General features: G+C 35.8%; 2 protein-coding genes across 3 annotated transcripts; one reads left to right on the top strand and one right to left on the bottom strand.

Annotated features, from left to right (window-relative positions):
• The first annotated feature begins 15,626 nt into the window (after nucleotides 1-15,626).
• LOC114190978 (pollen-specific LRR extensin-like protein) lies at nucleotides 15,627-19,070 on the top strand. The gene is made up of 3 exons (XM_028080082.2): nucleotides 15,627-15,913; nucleotides 16,430-16,527; nucleotides 18,348-19,070. The coding sequence occupies exons 1-3, from the start codon at nucleotides 15,788-15,790 to the stop codon at nucleotides 18,811-18,813; spliced, it is 690 nt and encodes a 229-aa protein (XP_027935883.1). The 5' UTR covers nucleotides 15,627-15,787; the 3' UTR covers nucleotides 18,814-19,070.
• A 14-nt stretch (nucleotides 19,071-19,084) lies between these two features.
• Nucleotides 19,085-23,824, bottom strand: LOC114190977 (putative protein disulfide-isomerase A6). 2 transcript variants are annotated; one of them, XM_028080080.2, is made up of 11 exons: nucleotides 23,532-23,824; nucleotides 22,774-22,858; nucleotides 21,964-22,061; nucleotides 21,786-21,841; nucleotides 21,322-21,439; nucleotides 21,145-21,172; nucleotides 20,950-21,041; nucleotides 20,406-20,562; nucleotides 20,157-20,281; nucleotides 19,779-19,878; nucleotides 19,085-19,489 (listed from the first exon to the last, which is right to left on the bottom strand). In XM_028080080.2, the coding sequence occupies exons 1-11, from the start codon at nucleotides 23,696-23,698 to the stop codon at nucleotides 19,424-19,426; spliced, it is 1,092 nt and encodes a 363-aa protein (XP_027935881.1). In that variant the 5' UTR covers nucleotides 23,699-23,824; the 3' UTR covers nucleotides 19,085-19,423. The 2 variants fall into 2 exon arrangements, with proteins under 2 accessions (XP_027935881.1, XP_085531973.1); XM_085675847.1 differs by lacking the exon at nucleotides 19,085-19,489 and having other exon boundaries at nucleotides 19,785-19,874; nucleotides 20,155-20,281.
• Nucleotides 23,825-24,394: the final 570 nt, after the last annotated feature.

Below are 24,394 nucleotides of genomic sequence, written 5' to 3' on the forward strand. Positions count from 1 at the left end.
GAATTATCTCAAATTTTAGAGATTACAAATATAATTGAACCTTTTCAATTTTTATGATCAAAATCTATTAAATATATAAAGAACTCAATAATAATTTATTTATATGTTATTTTGAACTTATTATAAATATTATAATTTAATATAATTGTAACTTAACACATGCTTATGGACACAAAATATATGCAATTTTTATTTTTCATATTTCTAGAAAAAGTAATCATTATATGGATAAAATAGCTGTTTTAGGTTTATTACATCGATAAGGTTATAATTGGTATATTTGTTTATAAACTCAAATATTTTTCATTTTATCTCTCCAAGTTAGATAACTGTAGAATTATTTTAAAAGTTTATATATTTTATTACATGAGTTTGATTTGGTTTCTTTGTTCTTTCTAATTTTTAATAAAATTTCATATAAAAACAAATAATAAATGATGTCAAAATATATTTATGTCGGTATAACAATATAAAAATATATTATGATGCTTAATATGAATTTTACAAAAACTTAACCTTACTTTTTATACCTGTTTTTATATTTGTTAAAAAGAAAAGTCTATTAAAATTTTTAACGTAAATTTATGTTTGATAGGTGAATACCGTACGTAAATGCAGTTGTTTTAACAATTAATCAACCCATAAATCCAAAAAAAATAAAAAAATGAACATTACTAGCTCAAAATTACTAATTTTAACGCTACACAATAACTTACCAAAATAAAAGTTTGAAATACTAAAAAAATGCAAGATTTATACAAAATGAAAAAAATGAAAATTGTGCTAGAGCATGTCAAAATTTAAGTAATCCAACTAAAGCAACAAAATCAAAACATGTTAAACAAAAGGAGTTTTATCCAACGAAATATCTAAGAATATACATCCTATAAGTAGGGATGACAACGACTTGGGTCAGACACGAATATTGCTTATCCAATACTCAACCTACAACAAAAAATTAACATAAAATATTTATAATTGTCAACACTAGATTTCATTAACTTCGTTTCGTGCATTCATAAACATCTCAATTCCAATTTCATGTTAAAATCGTCTCACAAATATACTCAAATCTATCCCTAGAGACTTTTGGTCTATGATTACTCATCAAAGTCTAATCCTTTGGATCATCAAGAAGTAAAATCATGACTTAAGTTCAAAAGTTCTTAAGATCATTAATGATGAAATTTCTATCCCTAGAGACAACTTTCATTAGGTACTTAATTTCAATTCTAGGTTTAAGAGATATTTTCCAACAACTAAAGAACCACAATCAAGTCATGGGTGCTCAAGACACAGTAATAAGCATAGAAATCAAGTACTAACATTGAAATGAAAAAACATATGTATTAACCTCACAAAATACACAAGAAATCAATTTATTACATCTAATTTCCACAAATAAGTTTAGCTTTTCATGATGAAGAACCTAGGGTTTACAAAATTGAAGAATAGGGAAGAAATTGACACCATAAATTAGAACCAATGCCTCTCTCAAGGTTCTTGGTAGTTGTTCCACGCTCCAATGGTGCCTCCCTTTCACATCTCTATCTCCAATTTTGTGATCCATCTTCCTCCTCAACCCAAAAGGGACAAAACCTCCACGGATGAAGATGAAAACACAAGGAGGAGAAGGGAGAGGTTTTGAGCACCCTAAAGAGCCTATCTCTAGCACCTTAGGCGATTTATAGTTGTGAGAATGGGAGAAGATTATCGAAATCCTCGTGAAAACATGTTTAAATACTCAATTTCGTGTAGCAAGACATTCTTTATATTCAATTTGTAACTGAATAATAATCATTTATATATTCAATTTGTTGAGATTTCTTTATATCTATAAAATGTTTCACAAATAAAACCAAAATACTCTTGTCTCCAAAGTTATTTTATAAAACCTTAATTATTTAAAAAGTAGTAATAAAAATACCACTAAAAAAATAAACATAATAAAAACAATGATAATGACATTTATCACAAATATTGATAATTTATTTACACAATTGTTGTCATACATTTTTTTACGTCTGTTACCACCTACATGCCAAACTAAATTTAGTAATGTTGAGGACAATTTTTTGTATTGATGCATATACAATCGTTCACATGAATAATAATAACAAGTCATATTCTCCCATGAAGAAGCCGAGATAGCAAGTCATATTCATATATTCATATTCTCAGATGAAGAAACACATATTTTGCTTTCTTGAGATAGTGCAATTATGCAAATCCCAACGAATCAAACCAAATACTTTTTGAGTTATTCCCTAACGTTTCTTTTTTGTTTTACTTTTTCGCACGATAATTTCTAGTGACATATAGCCCAAGATATTCGTTTTGTATCCTAAGACCCCCAACTTATATTGAGAAAAAAATTAATGTTCCTTAATTTTTAAGTGCGATAGTGATTCGGTCACCGTTGATTGTCTTTTATATATTTATATATATACTGTCACTACTTTTCTCCCACCAGCAGAAAAAGCTCTTTGTTTGCTATCCTTTTCCTTTCTTTATTTTCCTCTTCAAGAGAATCATATTCAATAAGTGGTCTCCCGAGGGAATTTCCCCTTTTTATTTTGTTAAGGTTGTCCTTCTCCTCCTCATATGAGTGATCCAACATACCATAATAATATCTTATTTAATATAACAGATAAATTTTATTTGACTTAGCCTTATCGTTTTTTATTAAATATTATAATTTTGTTCATAATTACTAAAGATGCTTACATAATTACTTTAAAGCTATGCTCTTATTTAAAATCACAATAATCTATATATTTTGCATTTAAATATGTTTTGTTCTATTTATCTTCAATTTCATTTTTCTTAACGTATAAATGTGTATTCAATTGGTAAACTTCAAAATATCTCAAGAAAGAATTAATTGAAAGTAATGCTTATAACTTGGATTCTGTAAATAAATGCCAAATTTTATATTTTGGTTTACTTCACAAGTCAAATCTAATTTCGACTATTTAAATAGTTTATGTTCCTGTATATTTTTTATTTTATTTTATCAGAATGTTCCTATATTTTATTTGTAAAACCCTCTTTGTTCTACAAATTTAAAGGGTCTAGCCCTATCTATTGGGCCTAAGGACTGATCCATAGGGTGTCCAAAGCCCCTAAGGCAGCCTAATCCCTCTTATTTCTGCCATTCTTGCAAAAACAGTACCTTACTCTATCCTTTTTTCCTTCAACACAAGCTCTGCTAGGGTTTTGATCTCCTCCATCTTCAAGCTAGCTCAACTCCGTTCCTACATCACGTAAGTTGGTCTTCAACTCGTATCCTCTCCCATCTAACTATATTTTCGTGATTTCAGTTAGGTTTTACCGTAGTGAGCTTGTGTAAGACCCGAGAAATTTAAATAATTAATTAAATAATTATTTAATAAATGTGGGTAGTATGAGCCTTTAAGGCATTTAATGTGAATTACTATGATGTGGAAAAGTACTAGCTCAAGTGGTTGAGAGTACTTTAATTGTGTGAAAGGACTTGGTTTGAGTCTTATGTATGCCAATTGTGTATTATTTATTTGTTTTTATTTTTAAATATATGTTGAGCATGATTATGAAATGATATAATCATTTAATTATATTAGTCATCATGAAACATGAATTGGTTAAATGGTTGAACATTGATTTGGCATTTGTATGGTTATGGGTTCAAGCCTTAGAGAACCCAAATTAAACTTTATTTTTGCTATTTTGGGTTTTGGCTTGAATTTGAAGGGTTAAGAGAAACCCTAGATGCATGGGCAGCCAAGGGAGGCTAAAAAACGGACCATAAAGAATCAATAAATGATAATAAACATTACCATTAAACCTTAAATTCGTTTTTGGTAATTATCTAGCTTTAAGGCACCTTTAAAAGGCCAATGTGAGGTAAGAAGAAGGGTTTTGGCAAGTTGTGAGTGTACTCAGAAAATAGAACACGAATTTTGAGAGTAGTAAGGTTGGAATGAAGCTTTGAAGCTGAATTGGGAGAGAAAGCCAAAGGGAGATCATTGAGGATCAAGAGAGAATTCACAATAATTCCAAAATTTAAGCCAAGGGAATTAGGTTAGGGGAGTTTACACGTTAATTTTTATATATGAGCATGAACTGTATAATGATTAATGATAATTGTATGCTTGTATCTTGTTCTAGTTGCGTTTTTCAAGTTTCTGGAAATTTTCCACAAACCGCCTGACGGCTTTGAAGGCCCGTCAGGCAATGCATTAGAGTGACACCCATTTCTGGGTTTTGAGATGAACCGCCTGGCGGCAAGGGTGACTCTGCCAGGCGACGCGAATCCTTGTGTTCTTATTCAACGATTCTGTATGGATTCTGTGATGGTTGAATATTGTGCAAGGTTCCTGTGCATGATTGAATTTATAAAGTTATGAAATCGATGATTATCACTATGTTTGTATGAATTCAAGTGATTGATTGGGAAGCATCAAAGTGAAAGGAGGTCGTGTTGGGATTGGGGTCGAATTGTTAATTTGATTCTTGGAAATTAATGATAACAAAGTTGAGATTATGGAATTATTGAATTCATAGGCATTAAAGAAATCAATTTGTTTGTAATTTATGCGCTTGATTGATTGGGATGAGATTTGAGGGTTTAGGGTTCATCACGGGTGCGGGAAAAAATCTGGGGTTTGCCCAGAATTCGATGTGCCACCTGGCGGTAAGTATGCACCGCCAGGCGATAGACGCGACAGTACTGGAAATTGCATTCTATGACTATTCGGGACGCGTTTTGGGATTTTGTGAGGGTAAGGCTAAATTTTACACGTTATAATTATATAAAAATAGTTCAAATTGAATAAATATGATGAGTGAACAATATAATTAGGTCAAGACGAATGCTAGAATTGTTGATTTGGGTTTTTAAGGTTTAAGTAGATGCAGAACAATCTGAGATTTTTCCAGAACTGTATGCATCGCCTGGCAGTGCATGAATTGCCGCCAGGCGACCCACGTTAAAACAACTAAGTTTCTGGGTTACTGTTAAAAAATTGCATGGCGGTGGAAAGCTGCCGCCAGGATATGCGCGTGGTGTTCTGTTCATGAAAACGTTGTTTTTCGTACTTTTGGGCAATAGGAACCGTCGGGCAGTAGTTTAGTCCCGCCAGGCGCCACCATCCTGATTTTGGGCGCTAGGTGCCACTAATTTTTCTAGTTCGTGCAGTTTTCGTAAAACTGCATTTCCTGGTTCGTTAACCGTCCAATTTAGGTGAAATTTTGGCAGGTGGTCTATAACATGTGGTTCTTCACTTTGAACGGTGGAGATTGGTTTTGGAGGTCAGTAGCTAGATATATAAATTACTTAATATATATGATTTTGGAGTCTTTAAAATACATGAATAAGCTCTTGATAAGTTCAAGTAACTTCTAATGAAGTATGATTGAGTTATGTGGTAAGTCTCCATCAATTTGAATGTTCCTTTGGATTAGTCACATATGGAGAATTGGTTTGGTGAAGGCATGGGTGTCAATATTAAATTGCATTGGTGCATAAGATCATGTGCTTAAAATTGTTAGAGTGTTGCTGCTTATATTTTGTTTGAGCATGCTTGGGATGGTCTATATGACTAGGGAATGAATGCACATGTGAGGTGCTATAAGGCCTGGAACATTATAGATGGTAATGTTTTTCATTAGGGGTACTCTAGAATGAGAGCAACTTGTGTGAAGTGTGCTTAAACCTGAACTAAAACTAATATTGTGCAAGTACTGGTGTAGCGCTTGGCAGTAAAGAGGGGTGCGCCAGGCGGAGTCTACAGTTCAATGAATCCTAAGGCACGTGGCGCGTGGCGGTAGGAGAAGTTCCGCCAGGCGATAACTGTAGTGGCAGTGAAGACTAAGGCGCTTAGCGCCTGGCGGTACGTGTCCCCCGCCATGCGAATTTGCTGCAGCAGATTGGTGTTATGCTTGTTATGATGTGCGTGATCTACAAGGCTTATAGGATATCTTAAAGGTCGACTTGCTGGTGTTCCTTGAGTTGAGCTCAGAACGTATCCCTTGAGTTGAGCTTGGGATAGGGGTTAAGCACATGGCATTCCTTTAGTTGAGCTCGGAATGGCATCCCTCGAGTTGAGCTCGGGATGGCGGATGAACACGAGGAACCCTTGAGTTGAGCTCTGGTTGGTGAGTGTTGCCGGTGTGAGTGTGCTGGTTGTGGCCAGTACGGATGGGTCCAGATAGATTGTTCTCCTCAGTAATTGACTAACGAGTTTGGTAGTCTTGGAACGTTATGGATTATGTTCGTATATGGGAACTCCACCTGGCGTTACGGTGTATGATCCATAGCAATGGTTTCCCGCACGTGCTCTATCGGTTGTGGTCGATAGGTATGGCAGCAGGTCATCTTGAGGTAATCACTAGAAGACGTAGAACACGGTTCACATGGTTATGGCCATGTGATGTGAAATCAAAGGACAGAACTCCTTTGGTGTGATTGTATTATATGTGTAATTGTACTATATATATGTTTATTTTGTTAGCTCACCCTATCTGTTTGTGTTTGGCAATGATCGTATACGCGGTATACGTGAGCAGATGGTGTTGTAGGTGAATCTGGTGAGACGTAGAGCCAGAGCGGGGCTAGTCTTGGGGAGTTTTTCTCAGAGTTTTTACATTGTCTTTATGATTTCAAATAAGTTGTAATTATTGGTAATACTGGACTATTTGATAATTATAAGAGTAATTATGTTCTTGGATTTTGAATTATTATTGAAGTAATAAAAGTTTGAAATTTCCCGCATTTTTGGGAAATGGATTTATAATTAATGAAATTTTATTTTCTTATTTTATTTTATTATTTAAACCCGTAATATCCGGTAGGAATGTTACAGCTTGTCCTAAATTTGTCCCGCTGTTTTTTCCAGCTTCGAATATGCTCTTAGAGCTACTGTGCTCAACTGTTTGGGTGTCCAAGACCTTGGCTAGTATTTTTCCAGGTAATGGCAACTAGGGTTTATGTTTTTAAAGTTATTTTGCCGATTTTTGTTTTGTTTGTATGGTTGTGATGCTTGAATGAGGTTGTTAGTCGAATAAAAATGTATGGTGTGCAAGTATGTTTATTTGATGTGGCGTTACTCTTTTTTCTACACTACACACTTCTCGTTAACCGTTGGATCGAGCTGAAATTCTAACAGCTGATCCTTAACACATAATTCTTGACTTTGACCGGTCGGATCTTGAATCGGAGCTCTGTAATGAGAGCAGTTTTTATCGCAAGGTCATTGTAGTTTGGTTGTTGACAACACTGCACACTTTTCGTAAAATGAAGGTTCCTACTTTGTTAATCGTTGGATCGAGCTGATATTTTAACAGTTGATCCTTAACACATAGTTCTTGACTTTGACCAGAGCGAGAGCAGTTTTTATCGCAAGATCACTGTAGTTTGGTTATTGACAACATTAAATACAATTTTTTTGGAGCTTTACACAAGCTGCAATTTTATTTCTAAAATCCTAAAATCGTTTGCATAATGTGTTGTTAAGTTGGATTGCTATGTTAAAGCATGAGATGAGTGAATGTGCATGAGTAAAATGGTTTATGGGTTGTGAATGATGAGTTTGGCATGATTTTGGCGTGTAATGAGTATGGGATGGTTGGTTATAAAAGTGACATGGAATTGGTATGAGCAATAATGTTATATTGATTGATGGAACATGATGTTGATGTGGTCAGGACGTAATTCCATGATAGTTTCGTGGTGGTGCCTCATTGGTTAGGACGTAATTCCACGATAGTTTCGTGGTGGTGCCTCATAGGTCAGGGCGTAATCCCATGAATCTCTAAGTGAGATCTCATGGTGGTGCCTCATTTGGCCAGGATGTAATTCTATGACCCCTATTAGTGGGAGTTCATGGTGGTGCCTCATTTATATAATTTAGTAAGGATTCAAGGTAAGGATTGCATCCTGACACTCTAAAGAGTCTGTGAGTCTCACGCATAACGTACTGACTCAAGTGGTGAGAGTAGTAGGAGGCTTGGAACACTATAAGGTTAACCTTGTGCGTGAGGGATGAAACACTGTAACAATTAGCTCGGTAGAGCATTAAAGGCCACCACAAGTGCAAGTATCCGCTGAATCCGACTAATTATATGTTTCTGGATAAGTCATGTCTTGAGCCTTAGTGTATTGGTTACGAGTCATCACATGATTGGTTTATGTATGTGTTCTTATAGATCCAAGTTGTAATCCACAAATCTACTGAGGTACTCGGATATCTGGTCTCTAACTATCTTCTCTTACTTCAGTCATATATAGGGGGCGGCGCAGAGGGACCTGCAAAAGACACTCTGATGCCTAAGTCAGCACTAGTGATATCAGGATTTCAGAGAATATTTTAATGCGTGATCAATGCATAGAACAATGTGCTATTTATACCTTTTTACATGTGGGTCCTACCTGAAATGGGCTTTCTGGCCCAATATTCCCTTTTGGCCATTTCTGGATCCAATGGTAAGGAGAGAAATTACAAGGAGGTCCTTCAAGGGTTGGCGGTATTCGATGTTCAACCATGAGGATCTTCATGGGTGGGTACTTCTTGTCTGTCTTGTCTGTCTTGTATTCATAGGTTCCTTGTTGGCCCTCTTTATTTATGCTCGCGTTGGGGCGGATTGGGCACTATTTTGATATCGTCGCATGTCTTCAACCCTAATGAACATAGCTGCTCTTTTCCTAAGCTCTTGCATTCCCAAGGGTGGGCGCATGGCCAGCTCGTCGACGAATGGTCCTGGCCTAAGGGAGGTCATCATGTATGTTAAGATGAGGTTGGGGGTGAGATCTTTAATTTTCATGGTGATCGCTTCGAACCTATCTATGAAAGTTCGGAGGGGTTCTCCCTCTTCTTGCCTGAGGTTGAGGAGGGCAATCGTTGTGAGGTCGTGGAGGCGACTTGTGTCGAATTGCATAGTGAAGGTAGTGGTTAGTGCGGTAAAGGAGTCGATGGTGTAGGATGGTAAGCTCATGAACCATTCCAAGGCTGTCCTCTGAGGGCTACTGGGAACGACTTACACAGCACGACATCGTCTGTGGAGTACAATCCCACTTGATTGGTGTAAATGGACACAAATTCGTCTAGGTCAGTCGTGCCGTCATACGTGATGGTGGGCACCTTCCACTTATGGGGTAGGGGGTTTCCGTGATTCCATCTATGAAAGGGAGCTGACGGTTCTTTCTTGAAGCAAATGAGCTGTAGTTACCACCCGTCGTGGGCCCGGTGAGTTTATATTCACTCTCGTTCTTGGTAGGAGGGATATTTACTCTCGAATGAGTGGGACAAGGTTCCTTAGCCATCCTATCTGTTTCGATCTTCCGCCTGAGGTGAGAGTTCTCTTCCCTAAGTGCTTCCATTTCGTCTGCGTTTCTTTTCTTGTATTCTGCAAACTCTTGTTGCATTTTGGCTTGGGCTTCCAAAATGCACGATATTTCTGATGAGGGACTAAGGTCCCCGACTTCAGCTGTCGGGGCCACAGTTGGGACTTCTACTGCTCTTCTTCTCGTGGATACCATCTTATCTTTGGGTTGTTGTTTAGATTTGCGAAGTACTCTACGGCCCCACGGTGGGCGCCAATTGTTCTTATAGAGCCAAGCTGTAATCCACAAATCTGCTGAGGTACTCGGATATTTAGTCTCTAGCTGTCTTCTCTTACTTCGGTCAGATATAGGGGGCGGCGCAGGGGGACCTGCAAAAGACACTTTGATGCCTAAGTCAACACTAGTGATATCAGGATTTCAGAGAATATGTTAATGCGTGATCAATGCATAGAACAGTGTGCTATTTATACCTTTTTACCTGTGGGTCCTACCTGAAATGGGCTTTCTGGCCCAATATTCCCTTTCTGGCCATTTCTGGATCCAATGGTAAGGAGAGAAATTACAAGGAGGTCCTTCGAGGCTTGGCGGTATTCAGTGTTCAACCATGAGGATCTTCATGGGTGGGTACTTCTTGTTTGTCTTGACCATCTAAGTGGTAGTTGGACTCAGGCTGCTTCTTTTGAACTTTGGTGTAGAACAAATAGTCTGGGGAGGGGTACTTAGTGCAGAGTATGCAGCTTAGGGAATTGTTGGTAGTCGCATACTTCAGAGGAAGACATCTAGTGCAGGGTATGCGGTCCACATGGTTGTTGGTGGCTGCATACTTCAGAGGAAGACATCTAGTGCAGGGTATGCGGCCTACAGGGTTGTTGGTGGCCCATACTGCAGGAGAGGACATCTAGTATAGATATGCGACCCAGAGGGATGCTGATGGCCGCATAGTACAGGGAAGGATAGCTAGTGCAGGGTATGCGACCCACAGGGTTGTTGGTGGCCACTAGCAACCCTTTGGGCCGCATACCCTGCACTAGATGTCCTTCCCTACAGTATGCGGCCACCAGCAACACCCTGGGTCGCATACCCTGTACTAGGTATCCTCCCCTGTAGTATGCGGCCATCAACAACCATCAAGGCCGCATACCCTGTACAAGGTATCCTCCCCTACAGTGTTCGACCACCAACAACCCTATGGATCGCATACCCTGCACTAGATATCCTCCCCTGTAGTATGCAGCCATCAGCAACCCTCTGGGTCGAATACCCTATACTAGATGTCCTCTCCTACAGTATGTGGCCACCAGCAACCATCTAGGTCGCATACCCTGTACTAGGTATCCTCCCCTATAGTATGCGACCACCAACAACCCTGTGGGCCGCATACCCTGCACTAGATGTCCTCCCTTGCAGTATGCGGCCACCAGCAACCATAAAGGCCGCATACCCTGTACTAGGTATCCTCCCTTGTAGTATGCGGCCACCAACAACCTTGTGGACCGCATACCCTGCACTAGATATCCTCCCCTGTAGTATGCAGCCATCAACAACCCTTTGGGCCGCATACCCTATACTAGATGTCCTCTCCTGCAGTATGTGGCCACCAGCAACCATTTAGGTTGCATACCCTGTACTAAGTATCCTCCCCTGCAGTATGCGGCCACCAACAACCCTGTGGGCCGTATACCCTGCACTAGATGTCCTCCATTGCAGTATGCGGTCACCAGCAACCATAAAGGCCGCATACCCTGTACTAGGTATTCTCCCCTGCAATATGCAGCCACCAACAATCCTGTGGGTCGCATACCCTGCACTAGATATCCTCCCCTGTAATATGCGGCCATCAACAACCCTTTAGGTCGCACACCCTATACTAGATGTCCTCTCCTGTAGTATGTGGCCACCAACAACCATCTAGGCCGCATACCCTGTACTAGGTATCCTTTCCTGCAGTATGCAGCCACCAACAACCATGTGGGCCGCATACCCTGCACTAGATGTCATCCCCTGCAATATGCAGCCACCAACAACCCTATGGGTCGCATACCCTGCACTAGATGTCCTCCCCTGTAGTATGCGGCCACCAACAACCCTATGGGCCGCATACCCTGCACTAGATGTCTTCCCTTACAATATGCGGCCACCAGCAACCCTATAGGCCGCATACCCTGTACTAGGTATCCTCCCCTGCAATATGCGACCACCAACAACCCTGTGGGTCGCATACCCTGGACTAGCTATCCTCCCTTGTACTATGCGGCCATCAGTAACCCTCTGAGCCGCATACTCTATACTAGATGTCCTCTCCTGCAGTATGCGGCCACCAACAACCCTGTGGACCGCATACCCTGCACTAGATGTCTTCCTCTGAAATATGCGACTACCAACAATTCCCTGAGCCGCATACTCTGCACTAAGTACCCTTCCCCAGACTATTTGTTCTACACCAAAGTTCAAAAGACGAGCAGCCTAAGTCCAACTACCACTTAGATGGTCAAGACAGACAAGAAGTACCCACCTATAAAGATCCTCATGGTTGAACACCGAATACCGCCAACCCTCGAAGGACCTCCTAGTAATTTCTCTCCTTACCATTGGATCCAGAAATGGCCATAAAGGGAATATTGGGCCAGAAAGCCCATTTCAGGTAGGACCCACAGGTAAAAAGGTATAAATAGCACACTATTCTATGCATTGATCACGCATTAAAATATTTTCTGAAATCCTGATATCACCAGTGCTGACTTAGGCATCAGAGTGTCTTTTGCAGGTCCCCCTACGCTGCCCCTTATATCTGATCGAAGTAAGAGAAGACAGCTAGAGACCAAATATCCGAGTACCTGAGCAGATTTGTGGATTACAGCTTGGCTCTATAAGAACATAAACATATTAACTAAGGGAAATCTATGATTTGTTAATATTATATGATCATCTCTGTAATGTCTATTTGTTGAGGTTAGTGTGTATTGACACTAAAGAAAATAGTATCAAAAGAAAAAAATATTGATTGATTTAGAAAATATTACAACCAAATATACAAGAAAAACAAAATTGTAGAAAAATTAAATATTCCTAACATCCTTTGTGATAGATAGTAGGTCTCAATTATTCTCATCTTATCCATAAAAGTAGATAAAAAGTAAGTTACAAAAAGAAGGTAAAATATGTGTGAAGTGAACACATAATTGATCTTGCATTTTAAGTGACTAAATGATGTACATTGGATTGGATTTTCTTGTATAAGAAACGATAATGATAATTAATATTAATACATTTAGAACATTTGTAATAAGGTTAGAAGTTAATTGACTCATGACTTGGTTGTCACAAAAGACCATGACTAAAACATTGGTTACTTCAAAATGAGTGAGTAAATGTTTGACCCATACAACTTGGTCATAAATGATAATGGTAGATACTTTTTCTCCAAATAAGACTTTAAAACAATATGTTATAGATCGGTTTCCATTAAATTAATGAGTTTCCTAAGAAAGCAAAAAAATCAAAAGTAAAGGAGTGAGTATTAAAATAATTATCCAATTTGCATTTCCATGTGTACCGAGATAAAGATAATTTTCTATAGAAAATAATAATGATTAACATGGTTAGTATAAACTTTTTCGACTCGTGAACAACCACTGCTAAAATGTTAATTTTTAACGTCAGTAATGGGTGTAGTTTAGTGGTGATTATATTCGTCATTATATTTATTTTCGTCAGTTAATCCACCGACTTAGAATTTGGCACCACAAAAGTATTACCGTGTTAATTTAATATAATCATTGAAATAACTGCCTTTAAAATTTTTAAAGTTGGTTTTAATTGTCTCTAAATTAATTTAAAAAAAATTTCATTTAATATTTAGAGGTGGTTATAATCACCAGCAAACTTGTAACATTTTGAATTCGGTTATAACCGCCACCAAAATTGTAACATTTTGAAAAAGAAAAAAAATTAATCATGTGCACTCCTCATAAGTGATCCAACATACCACAATAATATTTTATTTAACATAACAGATAAATTTTATTTCACTTAGTCTTGTCATTGTTAAATATTATAATTTTGTTCATATTTTCTAAAGATGCATACATAATTACTTTAAAGCTATGCTCTTATTCAAAATCATAATAATCTATATATTTTGCATTTAAATATGCTTTGTTCTATTTATCTTCAATTTCATTTTTCTTAACGTATAAATGTGTATTCAATTGGTAAACTTCAAAATATCTCAAGAAATAATTAATTGAAAGTAATGCTTATAACTTGGATTCTGTAAATAAATGCCAAATTTTAAAATACCCATGTGCACTCCCTAATTTCAAGGATTTAATCATGTTTAGTTGAGTTAACTCTTGATTAACAAAGTTAACTTCATTTTCTTGTCCATTATTCCTCTTTTGGTTGAACTCCTCCATTATAAACACTAGTATCCTTCATTTGTAAAACACACCTTGAAGATTGAATGAAATTGTCCTTGTGAGTTATTAAGAGTTTAAGAATCATCTTCTCTTGTTTTGGTTCTTATCCTGAGAAGCTTTCTCAAGTAGTTAATTTCATTGCATTTATCCTTTGATTATTAAAAGGGGTGTTCTTACTTTTTTATTGTCTTAATCTATCTTTACTTTTATTATTTTACTTTCTTGATTTTACTTTGAAATTAATACAACAAGTGAATTTTTTCATGGTTCTTCTTGCTTTTGCCTCATACTTTTGTAATTTTATGGAATTTCTCTTCTCCAACACCTCTTAAGTTGATAAAAACCCTTTTAACCATGTATGATTTATGCTACTGTTGGATCCTTAAAGTTACAGGATTTGTCTCGCTTGAAAATGTGGAAACAATTGTTTATATTTATATTTGAAAGCATAAATTTGGTATGGGTAATTGAATCTTTTTAACTATTTTTATTTGAAATTTATTTATTGTCATTTTCCAAATGTATGCATATGATGATGATGGAGATTATAATTATGAAAAACTGGAAAAAGAAAAGTCATTCTAAAACTACCCAATGTTATTTGAAATGAAAACGAAATTTTTTCTAAAGTTGCATCCACTTGTAAAAATATAGAATGTGTCTTATGTTAAATAAGAGGAGTCCTAAGATAGAAAATGATTCAGACACATGTCACCATTCAAATAAACATTAATTTAACAGAAAATATCAAATTAAATTTATTTAAAATATATTATAACTCAATTGAGTAATATATATATATATATATATATATATATATATGAACCGATATAAATCATATGTATAAATATAAAAATCAAATTACTAATTAAACTAATATATAACTTTGACACATTTTATTTGACGTATTAATATTATGTTTATTCATCTTATTTTAATTACTATCAATTTTAAATTAAAAATATAAAGCATTAAAATAGTGTTATTGTTGTAACATTTGTATTGTTTTTTTATATTTTATTTATATAGACCGTCTCACAAATTCACATACGAATCATTATGCGAAATAGATCCAAACGAATGAAACAAGTCCCTCTATAATCCTTAAATATTATGAAAACAAATACTTTCCAATGACAATTATAATTTAATTACATGCGAACAAAAATCAATTCAAATATAATGACTATGAAGAAAAAAAACATGGATAACAGAATATGTATTAAAAATGAACTTTTGTCCCTTCCAATCAAATTATTAATACACTTGATTTTACATTTTGCAATAATAATAAACAATAGTTAAAAACAATAACTTGAAAAATATCTTTCACCTATTATATTTATACATGATCAATTTTCTTAATTGTCTCCAAAAGAGAAACTAAAAAGAATCTACAAATGTTATTATTAGAGGAAAATGTATCATATTGATTTTCATTACTTTATTTTTTAAACCGATTATATTGCCTGTATATAATAAATTGAATGGAGAATTATGAAGTATACGATGACTTTTTTCTTACGGATTCTCCTCAATCAGAGAAGTAAAGTTTTGTTGGTTTACAAAGATATAATTTCTAAAGAATAAAGATGATTTATTAAGGATTAAATTTATATTTCAAAATTATTGCCTTTTTATTATATCACTATTTATTTATTTTTCATGTAATATTATGGTGTGCCTACCATCATCTTTGAGAATGAATATTTTTCTCTCAAATTTTTATCATGCTAAACACAGGGAATAAAAACAGAGTTTTCTTTTACGAAAAAAAAAAAGGTTTAAAATAGCAACACGTGTCAGGAATAAGGTGCGCGTCTAGGATCATGAAATAGAGCAAAGAGAACATATTAGATTTCCCTCCAATCGTTTTTCTGAGGCCTCAAAACCAAACCAACTCTGATACTGCTATGTTTCACTGTGATGGAAGACGGAACGCAAAGGGTAAGCCTTCTCTGCACAATAAATTAGGGTTTCAGCATTGAACAAATTCTTCTTCCCACCCCAAAGAGAAAGCCTGAGTTTAGATGAGTTGGTCTCAACAATGGGTTCTGATTCCAATTTGGGAGGGACACCCTCAACATCCTCGCCCAGTGCCAAGCGCACCAGAGATCCTGAAGAGGAAGTTTACCTCGACAATCTTCGCTCCCACAAACGTTACCTAAGCGAGGTTACAAACATCATTTTCTAATTCCCCCTTTTGTCGTTGTATTATTACTTCCTTTATTTTAATGTTTTTACACTAACCTACTTTCTTAATTGTTTTTCGTTTGTCGGTTTGTTTTTTCGCTAAGTTAGACTTCTTAATCATTCTGCAGTTATCTTTGTGAAATGCCCTGCTATGGCCTTTCATCTTCCACCGTTTCTAACTGTGTTTCTTTTAATACACGTTTCTGAATCTTGATTTAATTTATCAATAATTGCCTTGTTTAAGTATTGTTTAGATTTGAGAGACTTGTCTTGAGTGTGTTTTTTTGTTAATTACGGACTTGTTTTGTATGACAAAACACGACATCAGAAGGAACATTTTTTTGTTGGAATATGTGTGTTTGTGTCATATAGATCTTTGTTTGAGTTGATATCTTGTGGTTTTAATATTTTATTTTCGTTCTTGTTTTTGTTGCAGTCGAATGAAATTAACTATTGTTAAATCAGAGTAACTTACATTTATTGTTTCTGTCCCCAGATAATGGCATCCAGTCTCAATGGATTGACAGTTGGGGACTCGCTTCCTGATAATCTCATGGAATCTCCGGCAAGATCTGAAAGCATGTTCTCTTTCAGGTAAAATCATAACTATTTTTTCTGTGTAAGATTTATTCACTCTTTGGGATTTTATGAATAACTATTTCTATGGATGAGTTATTTTGATTCATTTCAGCTGTAACAGTAGGATATTAGTAGAACTTGAGTAATGTAGGAGCAAGCTTGTAATTGCTCAGGACATGAGTTATTGTCAGTTGCATTATTACATTTAACATACATGTTGTGGTTTGGCAGTGTAGGCTGGCTTTTGAAATCTTTTGTAAATTATACTATTTTTATCTTCCTTGTTACTTTTGTGATTATTCTTCTCTCTGTTATATGCCAGAGTTCGGTTTAAGTTTTCATAAAATCATCATTTGGCAATTGATAGATACAGTAGATAGTTCTGTTGGTATCTCTAATTGCATATCTTGAGTCTGAATTAATTTTCACCTGTAGTGGTATTATGCTGTGTATTTTTTTCTTTGGGGCGGTGCCGGCCAATCAACTACTTTTGGTGTGCATAAGTGTTGAGAAGGAGGATCTCTTTGGTATTACAGAATAATAAAGCAGGAATAGGATCACTAAAACTTTCCTCATTTTGGTTTTCTTTGCAAAAAAACTCCGAAATTGAAATGGGTAGAAGACCCTGGTTTGTGTCTAGTCACATGATCTGGATACTGAGACATTCACATAACATTTTCTCATGCAAACATATTATATATGATTTAGTAATAGTCTCTTCACTTGGTGCTCTTTAAACAGAACCTTGTTGACCATGAAATTTTTGTCATTTTCATGGTCGAAGGGTTCTTCTTACTACTGTGCCTCTTATGTGGACTATTTGATGTGTACTTGTGGAGTACTAATGGGTAGGTGTAGGGACTAGAAATCACAACCAGAGATACTTTCCAGTCTTTAGACAAAAGTTGATTCACCCTAGATTCAGATGTGTATCATATGTGATTATTTTCCCCCCATATCTCTTCTTCCTCATAAATAGGCAACTCACCTTACTCAAGAATGCGGATCTTTGGTTCAAAAAAGTAAAATACTACAAAAAAAATCATGGAATCATGGGTGGCCATTTTTATTTTGTGGAGGGAGGGACAAAGATTGAACTAGCAAGTAGCCATAGTCTGCAGAGTTCTTTAATAGATTTCCAACTGGGTCAACTGTGAAGTGACTCTAGCCCTTAGACATGTTGCTTGATTTCTCTTGCAGTATATATACCTTAAAAACTTTCCCATCTTTATATGACTCAAAATCTATTAAAATTATTTTCAAATGTATACACACCCGTAAAAATGATCATGTATGATCAAAATTGTTGCTAACTCTACTTCATTTGTTGTTTCATATTTATATGATCATGGGTTTCCATATGGTGTGTATCTTAGTTTATGGTTACATTCAAATCCCATAATAAACATGACTGTAGACGGCTTTATTCATAGTCAATTAGTCATATATGATTTAGTAACATAAGTGCATAATTTAACATATTCAATACAATATAATTTCACATTGTCATGTTATCAAATGTTGAAAATACTACCAGATTAAGCAAATAACTATAAAATAATCGAAATTTATATGGTGTATGACTAGAAAAGCGATAAAAGTATATTAATAGTGTAGTTCAGAGATTAACAAATAAGGACCGAAAACAAGAGTTGTTTCGGTTTTTTATTTGGTTGTTAGATTAGTTCCATGTTCTGACAATTGAAAGAGTATAATTTGGGACATTTTTAACATAAGAATTGAACTGCAGGCAATCTGTTGTTAAAATTAAATAGTTTTATTACCCAATGATTAGCAACGTTTACAATAATTACTTTTGTTGAATTTATTTTCAGAGATGATATATCTTTACAATATTCACCTATGTCAGAAGATTCAGATGACTTGAGGTTTTGTGAGACTCCTGTGCACAGTTGCTCATCCCAGCCCGACAGTCTTCCCAGTAGTCCAGTTTCTTCTCCACACAGGTACCAAAAGTCTCAGAATGTATTATCTTCGGCACCTTCGTCAAGTTCAAATGCTTCTCATGGCTCTACCGTTTCCGCTGCAACTTGCCCCCAGCCTCGTCAGCGAGGGTCAGATTCATCTGAAGGTCGCTTCCCATCATCTCCAAGTGATATATGCCACTCAGCTGACTTGAGAAGAGCTGCACTTCTAAGATCTGTGCAGATGAGAACACAACCATCTTCTGCATCTTTGGACCTGCCTTTTGGTTCTAACCAAGACCCTGCTCCTAACATAGACCCTGAGGAAAGATCATGCTCATATATGAAATCTCTAGTTGATGAGAGAGAGTACTGAGGAATGAAGAGTGGTGTTAAGTTGTATTGGCAGGGTTGGTCCGAGACAATGGGTGTTCCGAATGTTAATTTTGCTCATAGGAGGATTGTCAATCCAATGCAAGATGGTTGCTTGTGTTAGCTATGGCCAAAAAGTGTTAGTGTTAGTCTTTTCTATCTTGTGGGATTTTGCTAACCCAGCTCTATGTAGTAAATAGTTGTATGGCTTTGGAATTTTACCTTACTAATTTTTTATTTCGTTAGTTTATTTTAATCTAATTGAGGATTGTAAATGAAAAGAATTGACCACGAGAATCAAATATATGATTAACATGCTATAAGCGTGATAAATTTACGGCCACCATCAAATGGCTAAAGGCCAAAGTAAAAGACAACAAAGTAGTCCTCAAAATTTTAAATCGCTCAGGTATAATTCGATCGGGGTAGAAGAATGGTAATCTTTCATCCCCAAATAAGATAGGATCATTAATACAGACTCAAATTAAGCACTACAAGTCTCCATGTCAAATATCTCCCAGCAATGTCGATTTCAAAGTCATCAAAGTCTGACCAGAAGGAGTCGTGGTGGATATCCCAAGATTCCAAGAAGGATGGTTAATTGCACCATTGAATCAAGCATAGGCAGACAAGATATTTTTCTTTAGAGTGAACTCGTCGGCCTTTGCAGGGCTAACAGACTGCATCAATCAATAAAATACAAGCAAGTGAGTATGTATGCGGATTACACTTTCAATTTTCATCTCACTCTACGACTAAATTTAATTATTGCGAAACAATTATTTCGAGAAAACAAGTTGTTTCTCAAGAAGTCTTCAAATTTTAATAATATATAGCATGTTTGGATTAGCTTCTCAGCGAGAAAAAAATAATAGTGTTTAGAATAGCTTTACAGCGAGAAAAAGTGAATTAATTTTTCACGGTGAAGGTGAAGCATCAAATATCATCGATGGGGAATATTGTTATTACCTTGTCAAGTATGCGCTGTAGGCGCTGGATTTCGTTTTTAGCATAATCGGAACCTTTTACCAAGGAATTCTTTGCAGCTTTCAAGTAAATCTTCCCGTAACTGATCATAAAAAAGGTTAATTAGATCATTGCTTCTAGTTTTCTTAATTTTGAGCAAATATTACAGAATATATGCAATACAGTAAAACGAAATAAGCTACCATCTAGGTGACATAATTAAAAGCATATGCCACTCAAAAATATTCGAAAGGATGATGTTTTCTAGAATATATACACAAAATAGTAATACGAATTAAGCTATTCTCTAAGTTACATAATTAAGCATACGCATTGAAAAGTATTAAACAGGATGATGTTTTTAAGAATATTCAAGTTTACCTTGAGGCTGAACCCTGAAGCTTCTCAACTTCTTCTTCAATTCGGGTAAACACGGATTTCTTCTCTTCATCGCTGGCAGCTACAAACTCCTTCACCAAGACATCCAAGCTTTCTACTCTACCAGCCTAGACAGAAATACCAAACGTAGGAATAAGATACTAAGTGTAACAAGTTTAACTTCCATCCCCCACCAAAAGTTAAAACAAAAACAAAACTCTAGCTTTTCCTCATTGATGTGAATTCACTAACTTGGGAAGTAAGTTGTCCTTTTCCATCTCGACTTGTTCCAGATTTCTCATTGATAAAAGCCACAAAGTCATCCAAGTCTCTTCCACCTCCATACTCTTCACCGGCTTTGTTGCTCTTTGGGAAGAACTTCAAGGTAGGAAATCCACTCACATCGTACCTGCATACATATTATTCCAGGAAACTTCCATTATTTATGTTGTAGGTCAACCTTTATAGTTCGCTCAATTTTTTTGTTTCCGTAATCGTTGTAAGCACATTAGTCACGTATCCACCGCACTAGCAGTATTAGCACATCCATCTGTTTCAGCTCCTATATTATTATTTTTTTTTCCCTATTATATCAAAGCCCATATCTGAAATGGATTGAAATGTATTCGCTAAACAGGTAAAGGTTCATATCATCACAATAAAACAGGAAAAAAGAGGAACTGCAAACGAGCACTACGCAAAAAGCACAATAGTCTACCGGCCTTTGCCTCTAAGGTTTGATTTGCCAGAACAAACACAACTCATTAGAATAATAGATCAGATAAATAAAACTCACTTTTCAGCCAGATCCCTATATTTATCAGCATCCAGATTAGCAATGACTACATTTTCCTCCAATTTAAATGCCGTGGCAACTTTCTCGTATGTCTGAATGTAAAAAGAGCACAGTCAGGTTTCATATTATTGGCTTTACAGAAATTAAAGGCCCAACATTAAATTGACAACATGAAATCCTCAAAGATATACTTACAGGAGCAAGACTTTTGCAATGTCCACACCTAGAAGATTCGTAAAATTTATTAGATCTAGCAGTATATGAGAGTTTTCAAATAATATGTAATGTTAAACAAGTTTAACCAACTTCTAGACCGAAACAAAGCATGAGTTAAAGAAAAAATAGGAACAAATGAAAATTATTGCTGAGTACCATGGTGCATAAAACTCAACCAAGACATCTTTGGTTTCATCCAAGACAATCTCATTAAAATTTTCAGGTGTTAGGACCACTACATGGGAAGGAGCTGTAGCAATCTTCACATTTGTTCCTGCAAGCATATTTTCGGGTTAGGAATCACTATAAATTGCAAGGCAGAAGCACACAGAAGACACAGGGGAAACCCAATACTGATGATTTCTATCTCCAAGATGATTAAATGCTAAAAAATCTAGGGAAAGTGTGTACAATAATGTTTTTCTAAGACATGAATGAAACCTAAAAGTTAGTGAGTTTGTAAGTCTTCCCACATAAAAATACTTTTCTTTTTTCAAAAGCTGGTGCAAGATGTTCTAGAAACTACACTCCCTAAGAAGTTACACAGACATTTTAATATCACAACGCCTTTTGCCTTTATAGATATTATAGCACAAGGCTTCAAAAACCTCAAAAAGTACCTCCTTCTGTATTTACAAACTCAGCAAGTGATTCAGCAGTGCGTGGCCCTTCATACCTGTGGTGTCCAAAATGAAGTATTGAAAGTTATGATATATGTGAAAAACGAAAGATAAATAACCATGAAATGAGACGTAAAATCATTTGCATGTTATATTCCAATAGCCAAGATCTCCTCACTTTTTAGGTTCAAGAGATCCTTTTGGAAACCACTGAAGTGTTGGGTACCCAGAAACTCCATATTTGCTGCACAAACTCTTGTGCTCATCACAGTCAACCTACAGTACATTAAGAAGTAAGCTAATGTCAATTTAACGAGTAATGAAATTATTGCATTGCTGATGAGAATGGGCAAAAATAAAAACATACAAGCATGCCAGTTTTTATGGACGTTCCAATCCCGTCTAGTTATAGTTAAAGATCACCACATGTGTGTGTGTTTGGTAGTTGGCCTGGAGGATTGGGTGCATATATAGTGGGAGAGTGAGAGGTGAACTAATCTTTGATTATATAACTATACAAGAATGGTTAAGATTGTTTTACTGAAATCTAATCTTGACTATCCATTTTGATTGTTTGTGTGTGTGAATTTAGAGAGATAATAAAGGAAGGTAGGAGGAGATGCCATTTGCTAAGAAGAAAACTAAGTTTTCAAGAAAGGAGAAAAGACAATTCGAGTAATTATGTAGTAAATGTTAAAGTTGTAGCGTAGACTTGTTCGATAAGAAGGATGCATGGTAGGAGAAAAGATAATTCGAACAATTATGTAGTAAATGTTGAAGTTGTAGCTTAGACTTCTTCGATAAGAAGGAAGTACATAAAATGAACATGCTCCACACCACATTGAGAGACTATCAATAAAATAAAATAAAAAGACAATCATAAATAGACAAAATGCCTGATGATTAGAAAGTACCACAAAAGAAATTAAGTAAACAGAAAAAATGCAAATAATATTCAAAGTTTTGAAAGAAAAACTATGGAGCTGACCTTCCCAATTAAAACAGATTTAGCTTTCTTGAAGCTGCTCCCAAGCTTTTCATATTCTGGAGCTAGCTTTTTGCAGTGTCCACACCTATTATGACAAAAGAGGGAGAAATCGTATTCAGAACGACATTAGTGTAGAACACAACATAAAGAAATTACTCAGTGACTAGTACAATTAACAGGTTATTCTCACGAAGTTTTAAACATCCAATGACTGATCAAGACCTTTTGTTTCGGAGTTTTGGACAGGTTTGGAATCTCAATGATAAAAAAGATGACAGTTTAATTCTAGTATATTATAGTAAGCTTAATTGCAGCATTCAGTCCTTTTGTACAATTACAGGGATTATTATCCTCTAATTATTTGACCAAAGGAATCAAACAGTTGATTAGTTGAATTTAAAAAAAAAAATCAGAGTAGTATTTTTAATTTAATTTATTAATTTCAAAAATAAGTTCACAGACTAAACTGAAGGACAATGCTTCCGATAGAATCTAGAGGAACTAAATTGCACCAAAAGTCAAAACAGCGTCGTATTGTATCATCTACAAGTCGATAGCTAACTACAAACCAATCGAAGTTAAACGGCAAGTTGAAACGCTAAACTCAAAGAACACATGCGATCGGAACAAAGCGAAAAAAGAAGGAAAACACCGGAATCCGTAAACAAAAACCCTACCTAACGATTTCAAAAACAATAATGGAAGAAGCGGTAGTTAATGGAGACAGAGAGTAAGAGATCGAAAAGATTGTAAGTTACCAGGGAGCATAGAACTCCACGAGAGCTCCTCTGTCCTGACCAACTTCCTTCTCGAAGTTTTCTTCAGAGAGCACAACGACGTCGTCTGCTGAGGCCGCTAGAAACAGTAGCGCAAACGCCAAAGCTCCCAACACTATTCTACTGCTCCAGATCTGATACTTCTCCATCTTCTTGTTCTTCTTCGTGGTCTTCTTGGCTGTTTTCTTTCTTCTCGATTTCAGCTCAACTGCTTTGGCACGTGCAGGGTTTTATACGAAACCCCGTTTGAAGCAATAGGTGTATCTATACCGTATTTGTCACGTGGCAACGTTTTATTGCATCGCTTGTAATCAAAGTCATCGTTGGCCTATGCATTTCTCGCGGCGCTACCACATCATTCTACATTCTTACCTATGACGTCTCATCGTTGACGTGGCAATCTTTCAAAGGAACACGGTGTCAATATCCAGACATCTGAGCCACGTGGAAAAGACACGTCATGCACGTACTAATATACGTATCTATACAAACGATGTAATTCGGCTACGGTTTCATAAATTTTATGATTTTTTCAGTAATATTTGTGTTAATTTAAAGGTTGTTATACCGTGAACCAATAAAAGTAATTTTATATGTATTTTTAGAATTATTATTATTACTTTTTCAAATCTTTTATCATATATAATAATTTTAAAAATTATACTTTTCAATGTATTTTAATTATTTGGAGTCTTATTTTTATCTAGTGAGTTCAGGATGAGTTCATAACAAGTACGTATACGTGGGATATAAAAATATTTTATTTATTAATTTCAATATTGACATTTTATACGGTATGTCTTCTTCTCTTATGAAAATATTTGCTTATTTCATTCATTTATTCA

The sequence above is a fragment of the Vigna unguiculata genome, chromosome 7 (genome assembly GCF_037176805.1).
Source record: "Vigna unguiculata cultivar grain cowpea cultivar isolate G323 ecotype 2 chromosome 7, ASM3717680v1, whole genome shotgun sequence".
Classification (NCBI taxonomy): Eukaryota; Viridiplantae; Streptophyta; class Magnoliopsida; order Fabales; family Fabaceae; genus Vigna; species Vigna unguiculata.